The sequence below is a fragment of the Ranitomeya imitator genome, chromosome 2, assembly GCF_032444005.1.
Source record: "Ranitomeya imitator isolate aRanImi1 chromosome 2, aRanImi1.pri, whole genome shotgun sequence".
Lineage (NCBI taxonomy): Eukaryota > Metazoa > Chordata > Amphibia > Anura > Dendrobatidae > Ranitomeya > Ranitomeya imitator.
Window position 1 is genome coordinate 394,309,102 of NC_091283.1, and position 26,077 is coordinate 394,335,178.

Genomic DNA, 26,077 nt, shown 5'->3' on the forward strand with positions numbered 1-26,077 from the left:
GGCCTATAATTATCTGTATGTAAAGAATGAATTCAGTCCCTGTATGTGTTTCCTCCAGTTCTATCCAGTGAGAGAATAACACCAGAGAGATGTCCCCGTCCTCTTCTTCCACAGAACTGTAAGCAAGAAGATCTGGATGTTCCTCAGGATCATCAGGTAGATGGAGAGAAGGTGTCATGAGATCTCTCCTATGATGTGTAGAAGGCTGTGAAGGTCTTGTGTTCAGTTTAATTTAAAACACCAGTATTATACACTCGAATAGCCAATTTGTTAGAGACGCCAGCACTTTCTTGACTGGAGCTTCAATGTATGGAAAGTAACCTTTAACACCTCAGTGCAGCATAAAATGAAATGATCAGTTTTTCCATGGACCAATTTCGGTAAATCTAAATTAAAATAGCAATATCAGACAATCTGAAAGACATCTATCAAAACCCAGTGTATATTAGATGGGGCCAATATTTTTTAAAAATACCAACCTCGTGAATTTTTTTCAATCAATTACATCAAAAGTATACTGGGAATGTTCTGATCTTGGAAAAACATCCAATAAAAAGGAATTTTGTGGATGTAAGCAATTTCATTAGCTTTAAGTGAATCTTGCGATTCTCAGTTCTGTTAGATTTGTTTAATTCAGGCGAAAAGATGTTTTGCATTATATATACAGTTAGGGCCAGAAATATTTGGACAGTGACACAATTTTCGCAAGTTGGGCTCTGCATGCCACCACATTGGATTTGAAATGAAACCTCTACAACAGAATTCAAGTGCAGATTGTAACGTTTAATTTGAAGGGTTGAACAAAAATATCTGATAGAAAATGTAGGAATTGTACACATTTCTTTACAAACACTCCACATTTTAGGAGGTCAAAAGTAATTGGACAAATAAACATAACCCAAACAAAATATTTTTATTTTCAATATTTTGTTGCAAATCCTTTGGAGGCAATCACTGCCTTAAGTCTGGAACCCATGGACATCACCAAACGCTGGGTTTCCTCCTTCTTAATGCTTTGCCAGGCCTTTACAGCCGCAGCCTTCAGGTCTTGCTTGTTTGTGGGTCTTTCCGTCTTAAGTCTGGATTTGAGCAAGTGAAATGCATGCTCAGTTGGGTTTAGATCTGGAGATTGACTTGGCCATTGCAGAATGTTCCACTTTTTGGCACTCATGAACTCCTGGGTAGCTTTGGCTGTATGCTTGGGGTCATTGTCCATCTGTACTATGAAGCGCCGTCCAATCAACTTTGCAGCATTTGGCTGAATCTGGGCTGAAAGTATATCCCGGTAAACTTCAGAATTCATCCGGCTACTCTTGTCTGCTCTTATGTCATCAATAAACAAGTGACCCAGTGCCATTGAAAGCCATGCATGCCCATGCCATCACGTTGCCTCCACCATGTTTTACAGAGGATGTGGTGTGCCTTGGATCATGTGCCGTTCCCTTTCTTCTCCAAACTTTTTTCTTCCCATCATTCTGGTACAGGTTGATCTTTGTCTCATCTGTCCATAGAATACTTTTCCAGAACTGAGCTGGCTTCTTGAGGTGTTTTTCTGCAAATTTAACTCTGGCCTGTCTATTTTTGGTATTGATGAATGGTTTGCATCTAGATGTGAACCCTTTGTATTTACTGTCATGGAGTCTTCTCTTTACTGTTGACTTAGAGACAGATACACCTACTTCACTGAGAGTGTTCTGGACTTCAGTTGATGTTGTGAACGGGTTCTTCTTCACCAAATTAAGTATGCGGCGATCATCCACCACTGTTGTCATCCGTGGACGCCCAGGCCTTTTTGAGTTCCCAAGCTCACCAGTCAATTCCTTTTTCCTCAGAATGTACCCAACTGTTGATTTTGCTACTCCAAGCATGTCTGCTATCTCTCTGATGGATTTTTTCTTTTTTTTCAGCCTCAGGATGTTCTGCTTCACCTCAATTGAGAGTTCCTTTGACCGCATGTTGTCTGCTCACAGCAACAGCTTCCAAATGCAAAACCACACACCTGGAATCCACCCCTGACCTTTTAACTACTTCATTGATTACAGGTTAACGAGGGAGACGCCTTCAGAGTTAATTGCAGCCCTTAGAGTCCATTGTCCAATTACTTTTGGTCCCTGGAAAAAGAGGACGCTATGCATTACAGAGCTATGATTTCTAAACCCTTTCTCCGATTTGGATGTGGAAACTATCATATTGCAGCTGGGAGTGTGCACTTTCAGCCCATATTATATATATAATTGTATTTCTGAACATGTTTTTGTAAACAGCTAAAATAACAAAACTTGTGTCACTGTCCAAATATTTCTGGCCCTAACTGTATGTGAACAAATTGAATCGGTTAAGAAGGGGTTAAAATCAAATCTTCTCCTCACCTCTACTCTGCCTTCCACAAACCTATTTTGCAGTCTCTGGACCTCTGATCACCTCTTCTATCTTCCATTTGCTAGGCCCCATGTCATGAAATGAGGAAAAATGCATGTCATTGTGAATGGACGAAACAGCCGGAAGGGAAGATAGAAGAGCTGATCAGTGGACATCAGGTGCAGGGACAGGTATGTGGAGAGGAGAGGTGAGTATAACAATTTATTAAAACATATTTTTATCCATCTATAATCCAGAAAAATGAAGACTGTCGTCTTTTATTCTGTATTCACCCGAATCAAATAAAATAAAAATTGGGATTCTGGTGATTTTTTTTTTAAATTCAAGATGAACTTGAATCGAATTCACTCACTTCTACAACTCATTGATGATAGGAGTCTGTGAAGGCAATCCACCTCACAATGTGACTGTGCACTATGTCTCTGTTCTGGCCTCTTCTCTCGTAAAATGGCAGCATTTTTTTTATGGTGACTATGAACCATCAATGACCTCATATCTACCGACCATAGGTCATACCCAGTGTCCATAGTCCCCCCAAGATTGGCATAAAGGAGAAGCCTACCAACGTTGCTCATCTCTAGTTCAAACGCACAACTTGATTTTCTTTAGCACATATAGGCTATACTGGAAGATGACCAATTCCAGTGCTATCGCTATCAAAGGGAAAATAGAAAAGCATATCTAATGTATGAAAGAGAACACTGATTGGTGGAGAAATGTTATCTGGACAGATGAATACAGATTTCTGTGGTACCATCATGATAGGGGTGTCCGAATTTGGCACCAATATCATGAATCAACAAACTTACCTTTCCGGCTGGTAGAGGTAGAGTAACAATGCGGGGGAAAATGTATTCTTGGCACATCCTGGGTCCTATGTTATCTGTGGATTGAGGTTCGGACACTGTGAGTTACCTAAGTTTTGTGGTCAACAAAGATCATCCCTCCATGACACCTGTTAATGGTAGAAAGACAATGCCTAGGGCACAATAGTTGTATAATCATGGGTTGCTTCCAGAAACATTGCAGGGAGGTTTTTCTTGCTATCTCAGTCCTCCCCAGGTCTCAGTCCTATAAAGCATCTCTGGGTTGTTCAGAGCTTATCCGAACCTCCATCCAATTTGTGGCAACTGCAATTAGCTATCTTGTCTTCATGGGTCTATATTACTGCAGAACAATCAATAACTAGTGGAGTCTATGACACAATGAATTTCTGAGGTCCTATAGGGCGTAGTCCAACACAACATTGAATGGATAAAGTGTTCATTCAGTGTATGTTTTACAGTGGCATGTAAAAGTTTGGGCACCCCTGATCAAAATTACTGGTATTTTGAACAGTTAAGCAAGTTGAAGATGAAATGATCTCTAAAAGACCCAAAGTTAAAGAAGACACATTTCCTTTGCATTGTAGGAAAAAATAAATAAAAACAAAAAAAAATTAATTATATATATATATATATATATATATATATGTATATATATATATATATATATACATATATATATATATATATATATATATATATAGTAATTTTTTACATTTTAAAAATTACAAAAAGGAAAGTGGGCCAATGCAAAAGTTTGGGCACCCTTGTAGATTTGTGTGTTCAGATAACTTTGACCAAGGTGTCAGACCTTAATTAGCCTGTTGGAGTTAGGACTTGTTCACTTCATCATTAGGAAAGGCCAGGTGATGCAAACTTCCCAGCTTTATAAAAACCCAGACTCCTTTAACTTTCTGCCAAAAAACAGCAGTCATGGGTTCTTCTAAGCAACTGCATTGCACTCTGATAATGGTGGAGCCCCACAAAGCAGGAGAAGGCTATAAGACGATAGCAAAGCGTTTTCAAGTTGTTCTTCTCTCAAAGTCGAAATGTAATTAGGAAATTGTAGTTAACAGGAGCACTGGAGGTCAAGATAAGATCTGGAAGACCAAGCAAAATTTCCGTGAGAGCTGCTCATAGGATTGCTAGAGATGCAAATCAGAACTTCTGCTTGACTGAAAAAGACCTTCAGAAAGATTTATCAGACTCTGGAGTTGTGGTACATTGTTCTACTGTTCAGAGACACCTGCACAAATATCGCCTTCATGGAATAGTCATCAGAATAAAACCTCTCCTGAGTTCTCACAATAAAATTCAGCATCAGAAGTATACAAAGGAACATCTAAATAAACTTGATGCATTTTGGAAACAAGTCCTGTTGACCGATGAGGTTAAAATAGAACTCTTTGGCCACAATGATCTTAGGTATTTGTGGAGAAAAAAAAGGGCACAGAATTTCAGGAAAAGAACATCTCGCCAAACATTGAACATGGGGGTGGAAAAAATCATGCTTTGGGGTTCTATTGCAGCCAATGGCAAGGGAAACAGTTCACAGGTAGAAAGAAGAATGGTTTCAATGAAATTTCAACAAATTCTTGGTGCAAACACATCACCATCTGTAAAATAGGTGACGTTGAAAAGAGGATGGCTTCTGCAAATGGATAATGATCCTAAACACATGTCAAAATCCACAATAGACTACTTCAAAAGGAAGTTTTCACAATGGCCCTCACGGTCCCCTGGTCTGAACATCATTGAAAATATGTGGCTAGACCTCAAAATAGCATTGGATGAAAGACGACCTAGGAATCTCACCGAACTGGAAGAATTTTCCAAGGAGGAATGGATGAAAATCCCTCAAACAAGAATTGAAAGGCTCTTGGGCTACAAAAATTGTGATACTTTCAAAAGGGGGTGCTACTAAGTACTAACCATGTAGGGTCCCCAAGCTTTTCTGCCTATTTTCCATTTTGTAGTTTTTATGTAAAATGTTAAAAAATTACAATATATTTTTTTTGACTGCAATACAAAGGAAATGTGTTATCTTTCACTCCTGGCCCTTTAAAGATCATTTAATCTTCAACTTGCTTATCTGTTGCCAATAACAGTAATTTTGACCAGGGGTGCACAAACTTTTACATGCCACTGTATACGTGGTGGAGATGACAGGATAATGCTGCCCATAGACATTTGATGTTGTCTGGATCTTCTCACAATTTTTCTTCTCACAATTTCTGCTAATGGAAACTGCCGGTTATAATTAAGTTGGATTTATACAGGAGGCCTGCAGCTATGTGATGACTACTGCTGTCATTTTTGTTTTTCATGTTAATTTATAATATTTTCTGTTCTTCAAAATCATATTCCCATCTGTAAGTGACTTTTACAATATTTCTTTCAGGGTGAAGATCTGCCCCATATTAATACTACAGAGACATATGTGAGAGGTGATGAGCGGTGTAAAGAGGAGATTCCTACAGATAACTGCACAGGTGAGTAGTTGTAAGGAGGTGGTGGGGAACCTCACGTGCCTCCTCTGCCCTGGACACTGTTCACATGATTACCTGCGGCACCTCATTGTAATTTATGTGTGATGTAATGTTTATGTACTGTCAGGTTTTTGCCATGTATTGGGTATATGTTTAGGCACAGGCAGTAAGGAGTTAAGTAGATGGGAGGGGCACAGAGCAGAGCAGCACAGATCAGGGAGATATAGGAAAGTACAGGAAACGTTGCCCTGTGTGAACTGTGCTGTTGATGTGATGGATGCCTTGCCGTTTAGTAAAGTTCAACTGTTGAAAAAGAACTGTGACTTTGTGGTGTTTCATGGAACCTGGGAGCCAGAGGCTGGAGTGACAGAGACTGAGGGAATCCCAGCAGCAGAAGTGAGTACCCCACTGCACCCTCCATGTGCAAGGTGCCCGGGTGCTCACTGACGGCGACTTAGTAGACTCGCCCATGACTATCACCCCGTGCCAAATTGTTACATTTGGCGTAGTTGGCAGGATTGAATCCAGAAGCCCTGCTGCTACAGAACTGGTGGAGAAGATTTCCGGGACTTGTGGAATGGTGACAGCCGTGAACGAATTAAAGATGGCGGCTGATAGTGACTTTAAGATGGCACCGACAAAGAGACAGTGGTCAGTGGTGCAAAGATGGAGGGCGGTGCCGCCTTTTGTGGGCATCATGGAAGGAAATTGGCATCCAAAGGAAGAAGGCCACATCCCACTGTGTTTATTGCCCGCCCGAAATGAGTGTGGGCGAAGAAGCTTCAACCTGTGCAGCACAGTGTGAGGAAACGGGTGGAGCAGCCAGGAATGACACTGCCCACGAATGGGAGGAGCCCAGAAGAATGAGACAGTGCGTCGGGCGAAGAGACGCCATTGCCTGACAACATGTAGAGGCGAAGTATGTCAGGCTGGATGACCCGCGGCCTTATCAAATACTTTGATCCCACCCGAGGGTATGTATTTATCTGTGTGGTCTCGACCAGAGACAGAGTGTATGTGAATGCCAGGTCTATTCATTTTGATGGTCCTTTACAGGAGTGAGACCGGGTGACATTCATTAAAGAATAAGGGCCCCGGGGACCCTATGCAGTGGTAGGAAAGATGGTCTCTAGCATTGAGGAGAGACAGGCGCGGGAGGAGCAGTCTTGTGTGCGGCCACCTGGCAGAGGCACCCTTAAAGGGAATCTGTCACCTCATTTTTCACATATAGGCTGCGACCACCGCCATTAGGGGCTTATCTACAGCATTCTGTAATGTTGTAGATAAGCCCCCAATGTAACCTAAAAGATAAGAAAAATAAGTTAAATTATACTCACCCATTATACTCATCCTCTTCCTTGCTTCTGTCGCAGCTCCGGGGCAGGCGTACTAGTTTGCCCTGTTGAGGGCAGCGTAAAGTTCTGCAGTGTGCAGGCATCGGGCCTCTCTAACCTTCCCCGGCGCCTGCGCACTGCAGTACTTAGCTCTGCCCTCAACAGGGCAGAGAATTTCACTTGTGCAGGAGTCGTGACAGAAGCAATGAACAGGACATCATCGCATGAAGATGGGAGGCGCCGGACCTGGACCACACCGGATAGCCCCTGGGTGAGCAAAATCTAACTTGTTTTTCTTATTTTTCAGGCTACATCGTGGGCTTATCTACAGCATTATAGAATGCTGTAGATAAGCCCCTAATGGCGGTGGCCACAGCTTATATGCGAAAAATGAGATGACAGATTCCCTTTAAAGAAAACTGTGACTGCAGTGGGATCACGGGAGCAGGAGGCTGGAGGTACCAAAAGTCAGCCGCTGCTGGAGGAGAGAAGTCGGAGGAACAGTGGTAAGTCATCCTCCAGAGGGTCTTCGGGCTATACTTTTATTGTTATCCAGGGTCTGAATGCAGCCCACTACGCTACTCAGCAGCCCTGTATTGACTGATGTGGTCCCTTTAAAAGAGTTGTGCCGGTTGCACCGAAATGGAAAATGTGAAGAGACTGTTCCGCGTCTCTGGAAGGGCTGGAAGCCCTGGACGACATCAGGATTGAGTGTCATGGGTGACCCGATTGGTCACGAATAAAGGACTGTATTTTTGTTTTCCCCCTTCCTCATCCAAGTTCCATTTGCACATCCCCTGCTGGATTACGGGACTGGAACCCTAAAAGGGTTAATTGCCATGGACCGTGTGTGCGGTTGCTTTAAGGACTGTGTTGTTTTAATCCTGCATCTCACCTGTATTTTCCCTAAATTTTACCTGTCTTAACCTTGAACTGTTCCTTGACAAAGCTGCCCACGTGTGTGTAAGAACCCCGTGATCCACTAAAAGAAGGGAGGGGGAGAAACTTGTGCAGGAGGACCAGAGGAGCAAGCCGGGTCAGGACTAAATAGACTGATGCTGAGTTGGCCATTGGGCCATGTGTTAAAAGTGACTTCCTGTGTTTGGCTACCCAGAGCAGGAAACGGACTGGCCCTGAACTGTTGTTATTGAGCATCTTGTGTGTATGGGTCCCAGGAGTCACGGGACCGGGGTCAGTCGGACCCATATTAAAGGAAATTGAACTCTCTGTTCCAGGACTATCTTATACTGTAAATATGTTTAAAAAAATGTTTTCTAACAGTTTCCACAATCAGTGATGGTTTGGGGAGCCATGTCATTTGCTGGTATAGGTCCACTGTGTTTTATCAAGGCCAAAGTCAGCGCAGCCGTCTACCAGGAAATTTTAGAGCACTTCATGATTCCCTCTGCTGACAAACTTTTTGGAGGTGGAAATTTCATTCTACAGCAGGAATTGGCACCTGCCCACACTACCAAAAGTACCAATACCTGGTTTATAAACAACAGTATCACTGTGATTGATTGGCCAGCAAACTCACCTGACCTTAACCCCATAGAGAATCTATGGGGTATTGTCAAGAGGAAGATGAGAGGCACCAGACCCAACAATGTAAACAAGCTGAATAATGTTATCAAAGCAACCTGGGCTTCCATAACACCTCAGCAGTGCCACAGACTAATCGCCTCCATGGTATGCCATATTGATGCAGTAATTGATGCAAAAGCAGCCCCGACCAAGTATTTAGTGCATTTACTGAACATACATTTCAGTAGGCCAACATTTCGGATTTTAAAATCATGTTTTCAAGCTGGTGTTATAAAGTATTCTAATTTACTGTGTAAGATTGCACTTACTTACGGGTTGGAGATTACTCGCTTGGCACGGGATTCAAGCACACGGGCACGGTTTTTCCAAAACAAAACAGTCCATACGGTTTTTTACAGCCTCATAAACCGTACCGTGAGCCATGTTACATCACCAACAGGATATCACATAGGCCATAGAACTTTACAGGTTATGGCTTTAACTCATTAGCCACACATTATCCATTGGTAGCAACTAAACACGCTGGTCCTCTTCTGCCCAGTTGCCGTGGGTTACCACACAGTTCATAGAAACAATTAGCACCAGTAGACTATGGTACCTTCTGGGAGCTCCTGCCCCACCTGCTGACTCCTTATCAGTCCTCTCTCTTGGGAAGGCTGCCTCACGGGGACATACACTCAGAGAGCATACAGGAATGCTCTGTAGTGTCCTGCCTGGACACATGGAAGTCTGTCCATCCTGACAGACTCACAAACACTCACTACCATGTGCTAACACACCTCCTTTAGGTAGCCTGTAACCACACCCACAGGTGAGGTAACATCACATGCACTGGTCACATGATCATGACATCACTGCAGGTCCTCAAACTCCTGCAGGGAAAAAGATACAGTGAGCACCCCCACTCAGAGTGAGGTATGTGGGTAGCCAGACCCTCCCATCTCTCATAGCTACCCGCAACCCGGACCCAGGTGCACTAAATGACATCTTCAGTGCTCACGCGCTCTAAAGACAAGATACTCCGGGTTGCATCGCAGGGAGCATCCATCCCTGTGACACATACCTCCCATTAACCACAATGCCAGACACTGTCTCACCATCACATCCACGCACACAACTGCCACGCACTCTCATGGCCTCACTACGCCTCCGTGCGCATACTGGGGAGACCATGCAGCGCCCCCTACCTGTTACAGGGGTCACTGCATCACAACTGAGATAATGACTTTTGGGTTTTCATTAGCTGTAAGCCATAATCATCAACATTAACAGAAATAAACAATGGAAATACATCACTCTGTTTGTAATGACTCTAATATTTGAGTTTCACTTTTTGTATTGAAGAACTGAAACAAATTAACTTTTTGATGATATTCTAATTTGTGAGATGCACCTGTATGTGTCTTACACAGAATTTTGATGTGGAATTTGTTGAAAAGTTTTGATGTGAAAAAAAGTCACCAGGTTTGGCCGATACGAGTTACGGCCACCGCCTTTCAGGGCTGATATACAGCATTCTATAATGCTGTTGGTAAGCCCCAACCAGACCTAGAAGCACTGAAAAATAACTGTTATTATACTCACGTGTGGGGCGCTCCAGTCCAAGGGGTGTCGCTCTTTTTAGTCCGACGCTTCCCGTCGCCGTCCTCCTTCTTGGACCGTGTGGATGATACGTCCCTGCATCATCCACAGAGTCTGCTTGGCATCGCGCTGCTGCGCAGGCGTACTTTTCTGCCTTGTTGGGGGCAGAGCAAAATCCTGCAGTGTGAAGGTGCCGGGAAAGGTCAGAGAGGCCCAGTGGATGCGCACTGCAGGACTTTGCTCTGCCCTCAACAGGGCAGATAAGTATGCCTGTGAAGAAGCGAGATGTTGAGCAGACAATGTGGATGATGCAGGGACGCATCATCCACGTGAAGCAAGCAGGAGGACGGCATCACAAGAAGAAGGGAGGCACCGGACCAAGAAGAGCGACATCCCTCGGAAAGGACCTCCCCGCAGGTGAGTATAATAAAAGTTATTTTTCAGTTCTTCTAGTCTGGGTGGGGGCCTAAATACAGCATTATAGAATACTGTATATCAGACCTGAAAGGCGGTGGCCACATCTCATATCAGCGAAACATGGTGACAGGTTCGCTTTGACCCCTTTAACCCTAAGGGTGGTTTGCACGTTAATGACCGGGCCAATTTTTACATTTCTGACCACTGTCTCTTTATGAGGTTATAACTCTGGAACACTTCAACGGATCCCGGTGATTCTGACACTGTTTTCTCGTGACATATTGTGCTTCATGACAGTGGTAAAATTTCTTTGATATTACCTGCGTTTATTTGTGAAAAAACGGAAATATGGCGAAAATTTTGAAAATTTTGCAATTTTCCAAATTTGAATTTTTATGCCCTTAAATCACAGAAATATGTCACACAAAATACTTAATAAGTAACATTTCCACATGTCTACTTTACATCAGCACAATTTTGGAACCACATTTTTTTTTGTTAGGGAGTTATAAGGGTTAAAAGTGGACCAGCAATTTCTCATTTTTGCAACACCATTTTTTTTTTAGGGACCACATCACATTTGAAGTCATTTTGAGAGGTCTATATGATAGAAAATGACCAAGTGTGACACCATTCTAAAAACTGCACCCCTCAAGGTGCTCAAAACCACATTCAAGAAGTTTATTAACCCTTCAGGTGTTTCACAGGAATTTTTGGAATGTTTAAAAAAAATGAACATTTCACTTTTTTTCACAAAAAATTTACTTCAGCTCCAATTTGTTTTGTTTTTTAATGACAGTAACAGGAGAAATTGGACCCCAAAAGTTGTTGTACAATTTGTCCTGAGTACGCCGATACCCCATATGTGGGGGTAAACCACTGTTTGGGCGCATGGCAGAGCTCGGAAGGGAAGGAGCGCCATTTGACTTTTTCAATACAACATTGACTGGAATTGAGATGGGACGCCATTTTGCGTTTGGCGAGCCCCTGATGTGCCTAAACATGGAAACCCCACACAAGTGACACCATTTTGGAAAATAGACCCTTAAGGAACTTATCTAGATGTGTGGTGAGCACTTTGACCCACCAAGTGCTTCACAGAAGTTTATGATGCAGAGCCGTAAAAATAAAAAATCATATTTTTTCACAAAAATGATTTTTTTCGCCCCCAATTTTTTGTTTTCCCAAGGGTAAGAGAAGAAATTGGTCCCCAAAAGTTGTTTTGCAATTTGTCCTGAGTACGCTGATGCCCCATATATGGGGGTAAACCACTGTTTGGGCGCATGGCAGAGCTCAGAAGGGATGGAGCGCCGTTTGACTTTTCAGTGCAAAATTGACTGGAATTGAGATGGGACACCATGTTGCGTTTGGAGAGCCCCTGATGTGCCTAAACAGTGGAAACCCCCAATTCTAACTGAAACCCTAACCCAAACACACCCCAACCCTAATCCTAACCACACCCCTAACCCCAACACACCCCTAACCCTAATCCCAACCCTAACCACACCCCTAACCCTAATCCCAACCATAACCGTAACCACACCCCTAACCCTGGCACACCCCTAACACTAATCCCAACCGTAAATGTAACCCTAGCTGCAACCCTAACCCTAGCCCCAACCCTAACCCTAGCCCTAAACCTAACCCTAGCCCTAACCCTAATGGGAAAATGGAAATAAATAATTTTTTTTTTATTTTTCCCTAACTAAGGGGGTGATGAAGGGGGGGTTGATTTACTATTTATAGCGGGTTTTCTAGCGGATTTTTATTATTGGCAGCCGTCACACCCTAAAAGACGCTTTTTATTGCAAAAAATATTTTTTTGCGTTACCACATTTTGAGAGCTATAATTTTTCCATATTTTGGTCCACAGAGTCATGTGAGGTCTTCTTTTTTGGGGGACGAGTTGACGTTTTTAGTGGTAACATTTTCGGGCACGTGACATATTTTGATTGCTTTTTATTCCGATTTTTGTGAGGCAGAATGACCAAAACACAGCTATTCATGAATTTCTTTTGGGGGGGCGTTTATACCGTTCTGCGTTTGGTAAAATGGATAAAGCAGTTTTATTCTTCGGGTCAGTACGATTACAGCGATACCTCATTTATATAATTTTTTTATGTTTTGGTGCTTTTATACGATAAAAACTATTTTATAGAAAAAATACTGTATTTTCTGGCGTATAAGACTACTTTTTAACCCCTGAAAATTCTCTCAAAAGTCGGGTGTCGTCTTATACGCCAGGTGTCGTCTTATAGGGCAGATGCGGAGTAATCTTCGGTCGCCGCATATTGTGGGGGGAGCGGTCCCAATGACGAGGTGAGGGGGCGCCTCACCAGGAAGGTGTAAGTGAAGCAGAGGCAGAGAAGGAGATAATAGGATACAAGGGCGAGCCAGATGAGTGAAAGAGGAGTGTTTTTCTAGGCACAGCACCGCTCTCTCTCTTTTTTGCATACCTCTGGCATCCCAGACGCTGACAGTTAGCTTCACTTACACCTTCCTGGTGAGGCGCTCCCTCACCTCGTCATCGGGATCACTCCCCCCCACTACATACGTCGACCGCAGATTGCTCCGCACCCACCCTATAAGACGACACCCGGCATATAAGACAACCCCCGACTTTTGAGAAGATTATATATTTTAACTGGAAAAGTTGGGGGTCGTCTTATACGCCCAGTCGTCCCATACGCCGGAAAATACGGTAATTATTTTTGCATCGCTTTATTCTGAGGACTATAACTTTTTTATTTTTTTGCTGATGATGCTGTATGGTGGCTCGTTTTTTGCGGGACAAGATGATGTTTTCAGCGGTACCATGGTTATTTATATCTGTCTTTTTGATCGCGTGTTATTCCACTTTTTGTTCGGCGGTATGATAGTAAAGTGTTGTTTTTTGCCTCATTTTTTTTCGGTGTTCACTGAAGAGGTTAACTAGTGAGACAGTTTTATAGGTCGGGTCGTTACGGACACAGCGGTACTAAATATGTGTACTTTTATTGTTTTTTTTTTTTATTTAGATGAAGAAATGTATTTATGGGAACAATATTTGTTTTTTTTTAGGAATTTGTTTTTTATTTTTTGTGAATTTTTTTTTACACTATAACATTGCCCCGTGGGGGGGGGGAGGGCATCATGTTATAGTGTAAGACCGCTGATCTGACACTTTGCAGAGCACTGTGTCAGATCAGTGATCTGACGTGCACTGCAGAGAGGCTTCCCGGCGCCTGCTCTCAGCCACCTCCCTGCAGGACATGGATGCAGCCCCGTGGCCATTTTGGATCTGGGGCCTGCAGGGAGGGGACGGTCGGTACAACATGAGCACATCGCGTTGCACCGAGGGTCTCAGGGAAGCCCGCAGGGAGCCCCCTCCCTGTGTGATGCTTCCCTATGCCCCCGGAAGACTTCGATCATGTTTGATTTTGATCGCAGTGTTTCGGGGGTTAATGTGCCAGGAGCGGTCCATGACCACTCCTGGCACATAGTGCCGGATGTCAGCTGCGATAGTCAGCTGACACCAGGCCGCCATCGGCCGCGCTCCCCCCGTGAGCGCGGCCGATCGCTATGACGTACTATCCCATCGGTGTGCATACGGGCCCACCCCACCTCGACGGGATAGGACGTCACATGTCAGAAAGGGGTTAATTAACACATTTGAGCTGCAAATTTTAAATGGCCAAAACGGAAATGGTCCTTTTTTTCCATGTTAAAAGTTTTGAAAAATATGAATACATTTTTTTTTACTTCATCCTTTCAGTCCCCTTCGGATACTTGAACGTGCAATTGTTTGATCACTTTTATTATACACTGCAAAACCAGAGGATTTCAGCATACAGTGTAACTCGCCACCTCCTATGAAGCCCAGCCAGTAGCTTAGCCTCTTGGGAGTAACAAACCACAAAGGGATATATAGAAGATGAGAAAAAAACTACCAAAAAGTAAAAGCCTTGAAAATAAATAAATTTTATGTGATATGCATTAAAGTGGTTGTCCGGTCCAAATCAATAAGTCTGCAGTCACGCTCTGTGGGCTGCTGGGAATCGCGAATTTCTAACCCGGGACCAGAGGGTACGTATGCATTATACATACTCCCAGCCAGGGACGTCTAGTGTGGGTGGCCTCGCTCCATACACTATTATTGAGCAAGGCTGCACCCCATCTAGTGCTGTGGCAGTGCAATGAGCATGGCCAACTAGAGGTCCTAGGCTCTCTTTATACAAGTGTATGGAAGTGAGGCAGAGGCGTATCTAGGTTTTCTGGCACCCGGGGCAAGAATTCATTTTGGCACCCCCCCCCCCCCACCCCCAGGACATATGCGATTTGCACACTCAGTCATGTACCGACGAGCTCCTCTCCCTAATGCTCCCAATGTTCAGTGAAAAACAGAAGCAGGAAGAGGAGCTCGATGTCACCAGACCATAAGTGTGAAAGTCGCATGTGAGTGAAGTGTCCATCTGACGAATACTGGAACCTGCAGAGCTGAATCCTGACATCGCAGCTACTGAATTCTCACAACAAATGCACTGCACACTTTTAGGATTCTCCCTTGCCGGTGGACAGTCATGTCAGCACAAGTATGTGATTTGTATACTTCTGATCACATTCCAACTAGATGTGCCCAGCCTCGCTCAGTTCATTTTCATAGAGTGGGGCCACACATGTCTAGTCAGCATGTGACCGCATGCATGTAAATCCCCAACATGAGAGAATCCTGACAGCGTGCAGTGCGCACTGTGAGAAGTCAGAAGTCTGTAGTCAAAAAGAATGACTGCAGACTCATCACAAACCTGGACATTCCCTTTAATGCTCCTAACATAAATAAAAACATGAGAATTAGTATCACAAATAACATTTACATCCAGGAACCTTATAGATGACGTCGTCTCTGGAGCCGTTCTCCTTCCTTTCTTCATCTTGTCCAGACCCCATGATGAGTTTTCTCATCCACAGCCGTCTCTGCAGACTTCCATCTTCTCCGCTCTTTTGCAGAAAGTCTCCACAAGACGCCCTTAAAGATACAAGTGTCATTATAATGCTCCTGTATAAAACATTGCCCCTCACTATATTGTCTGCACAAAATATGACCCCCACACTGTCCCTCTTATGGTACATGCTCTTCACACTGACCTCTCCTTTCCATACCGGCCCCCTCTTCACACTGACCTCTCCTTTCCATACCGGCCCTCTTCACACTGTCCTCTCATACTGTGTCCCCCTATAGGGCCCAGTATTTATACTGTACTCTCTCATCACACTCCCCCTCCTTGGTATACTGTCCCCTCCTGGCTGTGCCCTTACACTGTCCCCCCATGCTATGCGCCCACTGCTCAGTTTCTATTCTGTGCCCACTCATTTTTCTCCCCCCATACTATCTCATCACACTATTCCCCTTCCTTCTCATTCCACAACCTCCCATTCCTTCCCCTCTCATTCCACCACCCCCATCATTTCCTCCTTTGCCTATTCCACCATACCCATCATTTTCTCTTCCCCCACCATCCCCATCATTTTCTCTTCCCCCACCATCCCCATCTTGGCCCTTTCCACCACCATCATCATTGTCCTTTCCGCCGCCATCACCACATCACCATACTTGCCCATTCGACCACCTCCATCATTTCCCCCCCCTCCAATATCATCAGTGTGCTTTCCACCACCACCATCCTTGTCCATTCTACCACCTCCATCATTTCTCCCCCCCCCATTATTGCCCTTTCCACCACCTCCATGATTTCCTTCTCCCCCACCACCATCTTTGCCCATTCCAATTTCCCCCTCCATCATTGCCTCTCCCCATCATTGCCCATTCCACCACCTCCATCATTTCCTCCCCCTAACCCCATCATTGCCCATTCCACCTCCATCATTGCCGATTCCACCACATCCATCATCTCCTCCTCCCCCTCCATCCCAATTATTGCCCTCTCCCCATCATTACCCTCACCTCTCCTCCCCATACGCACACACAAAACCATTTACATCTCTGCTACGCATGCACGCACACACAAAACTCACAGAGCACCTCTCACCTATATACACACACACACAACACACACACAGCACCTCTCACTTATATACACACACGCACAACACACACACATCACCTCTCACTTATATACACACACGCACAACACACACACAGCACCTCTCACTTATATACACACACGCACAACACACACACGCACAACACACACACAGCACCTCTCACCTCTATATACACACACGCACAACACACACACAGCACCTCTCACTTATATACACACACGCACAACACACACACGCACAACACACACACAGCACCTCTCACCTCTATATACACACACACAATTTACTACCGACCATTGCCCCTGCTCCCTCCCTATCCTGGCTGCAGGCTCCATATAGCCGACCAACCCCCCAACCCAACCAGCCCCCTTAAATATCAAATGTTATCAGATTCTAATCTAGGTTCGGACGGTAGGTGTCTTCAGCTCCATTACCCAACCGGTCCCCGCGGTCTGGAGCTGGAGCACACTTACCACCGTCCAACACCGCAAAGCAGCAGCCTATGCTTCGCCTGCCCTGCTGTGTCTGTGTGAAGAGAGAGTGACGTCACCGCTGCTGGCGCTTCACTGATGCGGAAGTGCCAGCAGCGGTCAGCGGCACCTCAGCGGTCGTCAGAAGGGATCACAGTTCACAACAGCCAGGCAAGTCAAGGGTACTAGCGACAGCGGCGGCACAGCCGCGGCGTCGCTGTACACCTTGGGATTTGACTACGGCGCCCAGCACTTTCTCTGAGCCGGCTGTCAATTTGACAGCCGGCTCAGAGAACGGGATTATCTCAGACTGTGGGGGCAGCAGAATGCCGCCGACGGGGAGCCTCCTTGGACCGCCACATCATCAGGCGGCCCGCTGGCGCCCCCCTGTCGGCTGCGCCCGGGGCACATGCCCTGGCTGCCCCCCCTGGATACGCCACTGAAGTGAGGCCTCGCCCACTGGCCAGCTTGTTCACCTGATCAAACACTATTTGAGCGCTATTTGATCCCCCAACATTCCATGTGAAGATTTTTGTATCTTCCTTTTATATCCATATTTTATTCTTGCAGAGTAGAGAATGTAGAGAAGATAAAACCCCACAGAAGGATGTCCACCCACTCTAACTGTTAGGACTGGCGGAACGCACCAAGAAAGATGTAATAGATGCGTTCGCAGTCCGGGGTCCACCGTGCAGGTGAAAACCTGCTGCTAGTAAATGGCAGCGTAATATGGCTGTGGAAGCGAACCCGGTAAAGCCACAGGTCCGCAATACCGCACTAAAGAGTGCAAGCAAGGAGTCAGCGAACACAACCCCAAGACTCAGGACTGAAGTCCGATTAGACCGCTTGCTGACACAACACCGCAACTGGGTGTGTTAGGTAACTATTATAATTAGAGCACCGAAGTGCGAACTGTGCCGTGCTGGCAGACACCACTAAGCACCCAGACGTGGGTCAGGAAGCGCACTACTGGCGCGTGGCGCCGTACTGGCGGACACAGCAATAGACGCTGATACGTGTGTGACACGTTGAGTGGTTAGTCGGGCGCTAGATAGCAGCCATACTCCATACGCGAACAGTCATACAATAGGGTAGGGGTATTTAATGAACGACTTGCACTCACAACAAACACACGTATACAATTGTACACTAGCGCATGGCCGTGCGGTCATGCGAAGCTTATATAGCTGTAGTACTTTCAGGACCTTCCAATAAAGGACCAATGGGCAGCTGCCACAGAAGTTAGCCCTTTCAGGACCTGCCAGGAGGACCAATGGGAACCACTGCAGCATCTGAGCATGTGACCCTTGATCTCCAACGGGAGATCTCACCCTGGGCATGCTCAGAAGGGAAAAAGGAGGACTTAGTCCCTAAAGCGTCCGCTCACTGCTGCCCAGCACTGGCTTTAATGGCAAAAGCTGGAGAAGCAACAGCAAGCCTAAGCACAGAGTGAGACTGAGCCAGACGCAAGGACCGACGTCTCCGCTGAGCAGGTTTACCTGTGGCAGGAGAAGAATGGGAGACCGCAGCAGAAGCGGCCCGAGATTCCCCCTGTGCAGAAGCGGGAACTCGACCCCTAACACTAACATTCATCACTTTCCATCACCCACTCTTCCCTACACTGATTGGTCATTTCCCTACTATCACAGTTGTAGCCCTCCATAGCGGTATCATCTCCAAAACCCAGTAATGTATCTCTCCAGTCTATAACCTGATATAATTGATATCCAGATGAAGCCTATTAGGAGTAAAATCAAACCTCTAGATAGTGGCCTTCTAAAACCTCTAGAGTCTAACCATGAGCAAATCTTTTTGGAGGAATTAAAAATTAGATCAGTCTCAATTTGGACAGATATACTGTATTACAGAAAATGTATCCTGGCCTGTTTAAGCTTTTTCTTAGCCCTCTCGTAACTGTGTCTCTTATTCAGGAGGGGTGTGGCCCCTTGTCATTGCAAAGCATGATATCTAATTTGGCTGTATAAGAGGCTTATGACTGGGATCTAAGGGGTAACATTTTTGCTTATGGAGTGTGACATGTCTGCTTTGGATTTATCCTATGTCATATGGCAAGGCTCATTAAAGGGTCGATATTGACTTCCAATGGGTGGCACTAGAATTCAAGTCATCTTTCTCTCTGAAGAGGCAATTTGCTTATTTGATTTGCAATAGGAGAATTGCATGACTTGTAAGCCTCCATACAGTGGCATGCTAAGCATGTCACTCTGCAAAAGGAGACACTTTACCCTTTAGATCTTAATCAGGAAAAACATTTAGTCTCAAATTAATTGGCACATTCTGATTGATATAATCTTTCTAAGGATATTGTCTCTTATCTTTTGAACAAAGGATCTTCACTGTAATAACGTGTAGTAGATAGTTGGGCAATGTTTTTTTTTTCCACTATATATTGCACATCTCCATATGAAGTATTGCACAGCTCATCACCAATGTTGGTATATAATGCATAAATCTATCATTGCTAGAATGAATAGCGTAATCATACTTTGGTAGGAAGAGGTCCTGCAGAGAGGGTGGCGCTCACCCCGACGCACGTTTCAGTGTGTAACTTCGTCTGACCCCCTGTATCAAAAATATTCTGTTGTTCTGACAAATAGGAAAGATTCTTCATCTTGTATTTGCAAACCATTCACAGATGCAGGATTTCTGAACCTTCTTGGCTTCTGTAGTAATCTTGCATATGTATTAGTACCTTAGTGCCAAAGGCGCTCTGTGGAGTATTTTATGAACCTTGTGATATAATTCAGAGTCATATTATTTTTATACTTTTAAGGTATAGTTTTTGTACAAATATTATTTAACTCTGGATGTATTATATGTGTTATACATATTAAATATTTGCTATTGAAAAATGTATTTTTCAATTGAGGTATGTCTGGATATGTTTATGAATTTCTGCTATTTTATCCTATTTTAGATTTACATGACTTGTGACTAATGTTTGTAATTATTTATGCATTAAAGAATCATTATTACTTTAGCATGTTAGAATAAAATGTTATTTGTGTTCTAGGCGGACTTACCCTTTGGGGATTTGCGCTTTTTTTGTATGTTATATGTTTTAGGCCATGTTCACACAGTGCGTTTTTTACCACGGAAACGCAGCGGTTTTGCCGCTGCGGTTCCGCAGCTGTTTTCCATGCAGGGTGCAGTACAATGTACCCTATGGAAAACAGGACCCACTGTGCACATGATCCTGAATTAAAAAAAAAAAACGCACTGATTAGCTGCGGTAAAAAAGAAGTACCATGTCACTTCTTTTTGTAAAACAGCAGCGGTTCTGCACCCATTGACCTCCATTGTGAGGTGAAAGCCGCAGTAAAACCCGCAGATGAAAAAAATATCTGCGGGTTTTACTGCGGTTTGTGGTGCAGAACCGCTGCAGTGTGGCTGCCCCCCCGTGCCCCAATCCCACCCCCCATGCTCCGATGCCACCCCCCCGTGCTCCGACGCCCCCCCCCCGTGCCCCCATCTCCCCCCCTTATACTTACCCGGTCCCGTTGTCCGTCCGGCCGTCTTCTCCCTGGGCGCCGCCATCTTGCAAAATGGCGGGCGCATGCGCAGTGCGCCCGCCGAATCTGCCGGCCGGCAGATTCGTTCCAAAGTGCATTTTGATCACTGAGCTATAACCTATCTCAGTGATCAAAATAAAAAAAAATAGTAAATGACCCCCCCCCTTTGTCACCCCCATAGGTAGGGACAATAAAAAAATAAAGAATTTTTTTTTTTCCCACTAAGGTTAGAATAGGGTTAGGGTTAGGGGTAGGGTTAGGGGTAGGGGTAGGGTTAGGGGTAGGGTTAGGGGTAGGGTTAGGGGTAGGGTTAGGGTTAGGGGTAGGGTTAGGGGTAGGGTTAGGGTTATGGGTAGGGTTAGGGTATTTTCAGCCATTTTAACCCTAAAAAACTTCCTAGAAAACACACAGACTCTGGCTAGAAAACTGCATCAAAAAATGCATCAAAAAACGCATCAAAAAACGCATCAAAAAAGCACCAAAAAAGCACCAAAAAAAGGACCTGCGTTTTCTGCCAAGAGCTGCGGTTTCAGTCCTGAAAAAAAAAGGATGGAAATCAGGAACGTGTGAACATACCCTTAAGATGACAGTTGACTGTTTTATGACTGTTGTATTATGACCTCAAGGAAAACTGGCATGCTCCAGAAATATGTCAATAAAATCTCTTGTATATATTAACTCCTCTGGTGCTATTATTCAGATATTGTTTTCAGCCTGATAATTACTAAGTATTGAATTATGTCATACACAAAACTCAGGCAGTTGGATGTCTAAGTAGGGGAAGAGGCAAGATGCAGGTCAGGAGGAAATCATGGTCAATATTAGTAGTATGAGGTGATCTGTTGCAAACAAAACATTGTACTAATTAAATGAAAAATGTATTTTACTAAAAATGTTAAAACTTTTTGTATACAGAAATGTTATAAAATACATAATTGAAAGTATATTTATTCTATTCTATTAAGTTATTTAAAAATAATTAAATTGATTTTATTTTTGGCAGATGACTGTACCAGAAGTTCACAGAAACATGGGATATTTTCAGATTTTAAAGCTAATAATTACGGTATCAAAGTAGATTCATACAACGAGGATGCAATTATCGCAGATAACACAACAACCATACACAGAAAAAGTCTATCATCTGATTCTTTTCAACAAGTCCTACCTTCATCACAGACTGTTCAGCAAAACAAAAATAGCAGAAGGGATGGTGAACATCAAAGAGCTCACAAAAGAAAGAAGCCATATGAATGTTCAAAATGTGGGACATGTTTTACAAAAAAATCAAATCTGGTATCACATGTGAGCAGTCACACAGGGGAAAAATCGTTTTCATGTTCAGAATGTGGGAAGTTTTTTATCCAGAATAAACATTTTGTCATACATCAGAGAACTCACAAAGGGGAGAAGCCATTTTCATGTTCAGAATGCGGGAAATGTTTTAGGCAGCAAACACTTTTAGTTACACATAAAAAAAATCACAGAAAGGAGAAACCATATTCATGTTCAGAATGTGGTAAATATTTTACACTGAAATACTTTCTTGTTGCACATCAGCGATTTCACACAGGGGAGAAGCCATTTGCTTGTTCAGAATGTGGGAAATGTTATGTAGATAGATCATATCTTATTAGGCATCAGCGATTTCACAAAGGAGAACCGTTATTTTCATGTTCAGTATGTGGGAAATGTTTTAACCTAAAAGTAAATCTTGTTAGGCATCACAGAGTTCACACGGGAGAGGAGCCTTTTTCATGTTCAGAATGTGGAAAATGTTTTAAGCAGAAATCAGGTTTGGTTACACATAAAATAATTCACACAGGGAAGAAGCGATTTTCATGTTCAGAATGTGGAAAATGTTATACCAATAAATCAAATCTTATTAGACATCAGCGATTTCACAGAGGAGAGAAATCATTTTCATGTTCAGAATGTGGGAAATGTTTTAACCTAAAAGCTAATCTTGTTAGGCATCATAGAATTCACACAGGAGAGGAGCCATTTTCATGTTCAGTATGTGGAAAATGTTTTAAACAAAAATCAGGTTTAGTTTCACATAAAAGAATTCATACAGGGGATAAACCATATTCATGTTCAGAATGCAGGAAGTGTTTTAAGGATAAATCAAATCTTGCTACACATCAGAGAACTCACACAGGGGAGAAACCATTTTCATGTTCAGAATGTGGGAAATGTTTTAAGCATAAATCAAATCTTGGTAGACATCAGAGAACTCACACAGGGGAGAAACCATTTTCATGTTCAGAATGTGGGAAATGTTTTAAGGATAAATCAAATCTTGGTAGACATCAGAAAGTTCACACAGAGAATCAATTTTAATGTGCAGAAAGTGGAAAATATTTTAATCAGATAATTTTTGCCCCAAATCTAAGAATTCACACAGAGAAAATGCAGTCTTCATGTTTAGAATATATGAAATGCTGTTTTAAGGACCCTGATTTTGCTAAACATCAGAGAATTCACATTATTCATTTTCATTTACCGTATTTTTTGGACTACAAGACGCACTTTTTCCTCCAAAAAAAGTGAGGAAAATGGGGGGTGCGTCTTATAGTCGTAATGCAGGCTTACCGGCAGAGGTGCGGCGGCGGCAGAGGTGCGGGGATGATGAGCGGTATGGCGTGAGCAGGGTCCCTTCCACAGGTGAGGTGATGCAGCGGCCCGGGATCCAATGTGAGCAGCAGAGCCGGGTTAATTACCGGTGTCTCGGTGGCGGCGGCCATCTTCCTGAGGCCGCGCGTGCGCAGATGGAGTACTCTGCTTCCCAAAGCTTCAGGAAAATGGCCGCGGGAGGCCGCGTGTGCGCAGATGGAGATCGCGGCAGCCATTTTCCTGAAGCCAATTTAGATCTCGGCTGTGGAAGGGACCCTGCTCACGCCATACCGCTCATCATCCCCGCACCTCTGCCGTCGCCACACCACTGCTGCAACCCCTCCATGGACACCAGGCCGTGGCATCGCCCACCTAAGCAGGAAGGGACCCTGCTCAGGTGCACGCCGTTCCACATCACCCCACCTCTGCCGACACCATGCCTCCTGTGATCCTGCTCTACCACCGCCAGCCCTCAGGTAAGATACTGTAAATTCGGACAATAAGACGGACCCCCATCTTATAAACAATCTTTTTTTCTGCAATTCTCACCCCCAATTTTTTGGTGCGTCTTTTGGTCCGTTGCGTCTTATAGTCTGAAAAATACGGTAATTGACCAATTGAATAAAAAAAAGGTACAGTGCAGAAAAAGTACAGTTACATCATACAAGAGAAAGAGATAAAAATTTGAGCAGCACGCTGTCTTGCTGCAGCATTGCATCATCGGAGTCTTGATTTCATATTCCACCAAGGATATCTGTAAGAAGTTTGTATGTTCTCCCCATGTTTGTATATGATTCCTCTGGATTCTCCAGCTTCCTCCCACACTTCAAAAACATATCGATAGGGAATTTAGATTGTGAGCCTCAATAAGGACAGTGCTGATGACTTAATGGAATTAATGGCTCTATATAAGCGAGTAACATAAATAAAAGCTCTAAATGATGATAAAAAATATATGCAATTGACAATAAACCTCTATCATCAATAAGCAAATAAAATCCAAATATCACACCTATAAAATGAATGGCCACTGTATTAGATACTGAAATCTTTACTTATCAGAGATATTCTATAAGGAGGTAGGCACTTTTAATCCCTTCACCACAAAGGCTGTTTTCACCTTCCCGACCAGGCCAAATTTTGCAAGTCTAACCAGTAATAACTCTGAAAGGCTTCAACGTATCACTGTAATTCTAAGACTAATTTTTCGTGACATATTGCTCTTCATGTTAATAGTAAATTTTAGTTGATATGATTTGTGTTTATTTATAAAAATATCTAAAATGTTAAATTTTTCCAAATTTTATGCCCTTAAATCAGATAGTTAAACCACCCAAAATAGTTAATAAATAAAATTTTCCACACGTCTTCCTTATATTATTTTTTGAAACATTTTTTTTTTGGCTAGGGAGTTAGAAGGGTTAAAAGTTTATCAGTTGTTTTTCATTTTTCCAACAAAATTTTTTTAAATTTTTTAGGAACCACATAATTTATTAACCCTTTAGCCCCATATTTTTAATTTCACAAGAGTAACAAGAGAAAATGGACCATTCAATTTGTTGTGCAATTTCTCCTGAGTACATCAATACGGCATATGTTGCGGAAAACTCACTTTTGGGCTCATGGCAGGGCTTGGAAGGGAAGGAGCATCATTTGACTTTTGGAGCACAAAATTGCTGTAATAGATGCCATGTTGCATTTGAAGAGTGACATTTTGGAACGCAGACTTTGATGGAATGGTCTGATGGAGTAATTTCGCGTTTGGAGAACCTTTGATGTGCCAAAATATTGGAAACCTCCCACAAGTTAACCCATTTTAGAAGCTATACTCAAAAAATGTATCTAGAGGTGTGATGAGCATCTTGAACCCACAGGTGCTTCGCATAATTTTAAAATATTGGACCATGAAAATTTAAAATTATGTTTTTTTTCCCCAAAAATGTACTTTTAGCTCCAATTTTATCATTTTCATAAGAGTAACAAGAGAAAATGGACCACCCAATTTGTTGCGTAATATCTCTTGACTACACAAATGCCCCATATGTTGGGAAAAATAACTGTTCTGGCACACAGAAGAGTTTCCAAAAGAAAGGAGTGCCATTTTGGAAATCAGACTTTGTTTGTATGGTTTGCAGGATGCCTTGTCGCATTTCCAGAGCCCCTGATGTGACTAAACAGTGGAAACTCCCCATTTTATTTTTTTTTTACATTTTATTATTTATTATAATTTCATTCTCACAAAGAATAATAAGGGGAAGAGAACCCAAACATTTACAGTAATATCTTCTGAATTAAGCAATAACACATATGTGGTCATATACTTTTGTTTAGGCATACGGCAGGGCTCAGAAGAGAGAGCTCTATTTGAGCAGAGCTTCCGGGAGTAGTTGGTGGGCACCATCTGCAGATGACCTATTCTTTCAAAACAGCAGAAATCTCCTAATTTTGCAAATTACACTCAGGGAAATCATGCAGGGGTGTAGTGACGGTTTTGACCCCACTGAAGTTCTCCAAAAATTAGTACGCTATGGATGTTACAGAGTGAAAATATGCCATTTTAGTGTCCAATGCATAGTGTCTGGCTTGTGCTTCCAGAGATATGTTCTCCATAGATTATTAAAATGGTTGTCCAGGACCTAAAAAATTGATGACTCATCTCAATATAAGACAGGTTAGGGTTTGACACTCTCACGATCAGCTGAAACTAAAGGTACCGTCACACTGAACGATATCGCTAGCGATCCGTGACGTTGCAGCGTCCTGGCTAGCGATATCGTTCAGTTTGACATGCAGCAGCGATCAGGATCCTGCTGTGATGTCGTTGGTCGCTGCAGAAAGTCCAGCACT

At 43.4% G+C, this 26,077-nt stretch overlaps 1 protein-coding gene across 1 annotated transcript; it reads left to right on the top strand.

The window, feature by feature from the left end:
* Nucleotides 1-10,418: 10,418 nt before the first annotated feature.
* On the top strand, nt 10,419-23,183 carry LOC138666662 (zinc finger protein 260-like). The gene is made up of 2 exons (XM_069754851.1): nt 10,419-10,569; nt 21,618-23,183. Exons 1-2 carry the CDS (start codon nt 10,419-10,421, stop codon nt 22,955-22,957), a joined length of 1,491 nt encoding a protein of 496 aa, XP_069610952.1. The 3' UTR covers nt 22,958-23,183.
* The last annotated feature ends 2,894 nt before the right edge of the window (nt 23,184-26,077 follow it).

Excerpts from the sequence above, each read along its gene's own strand:
- LOC138666662 (XM_069754851.1), top strand. The coding sequence starts at position 10,419 with ATGCCTGTGAAGAAGCGAGATGTTGAGCAGACAATGTGGATGATGCAG. Across the intron at positions 10,570-21,617 it reads CGGAAAGGACCTCCCCGCAG|ATGACTGTACCAGAAGTTCA; the intron begins GTGAGTATAATA and ends TATTTTTGGCAG.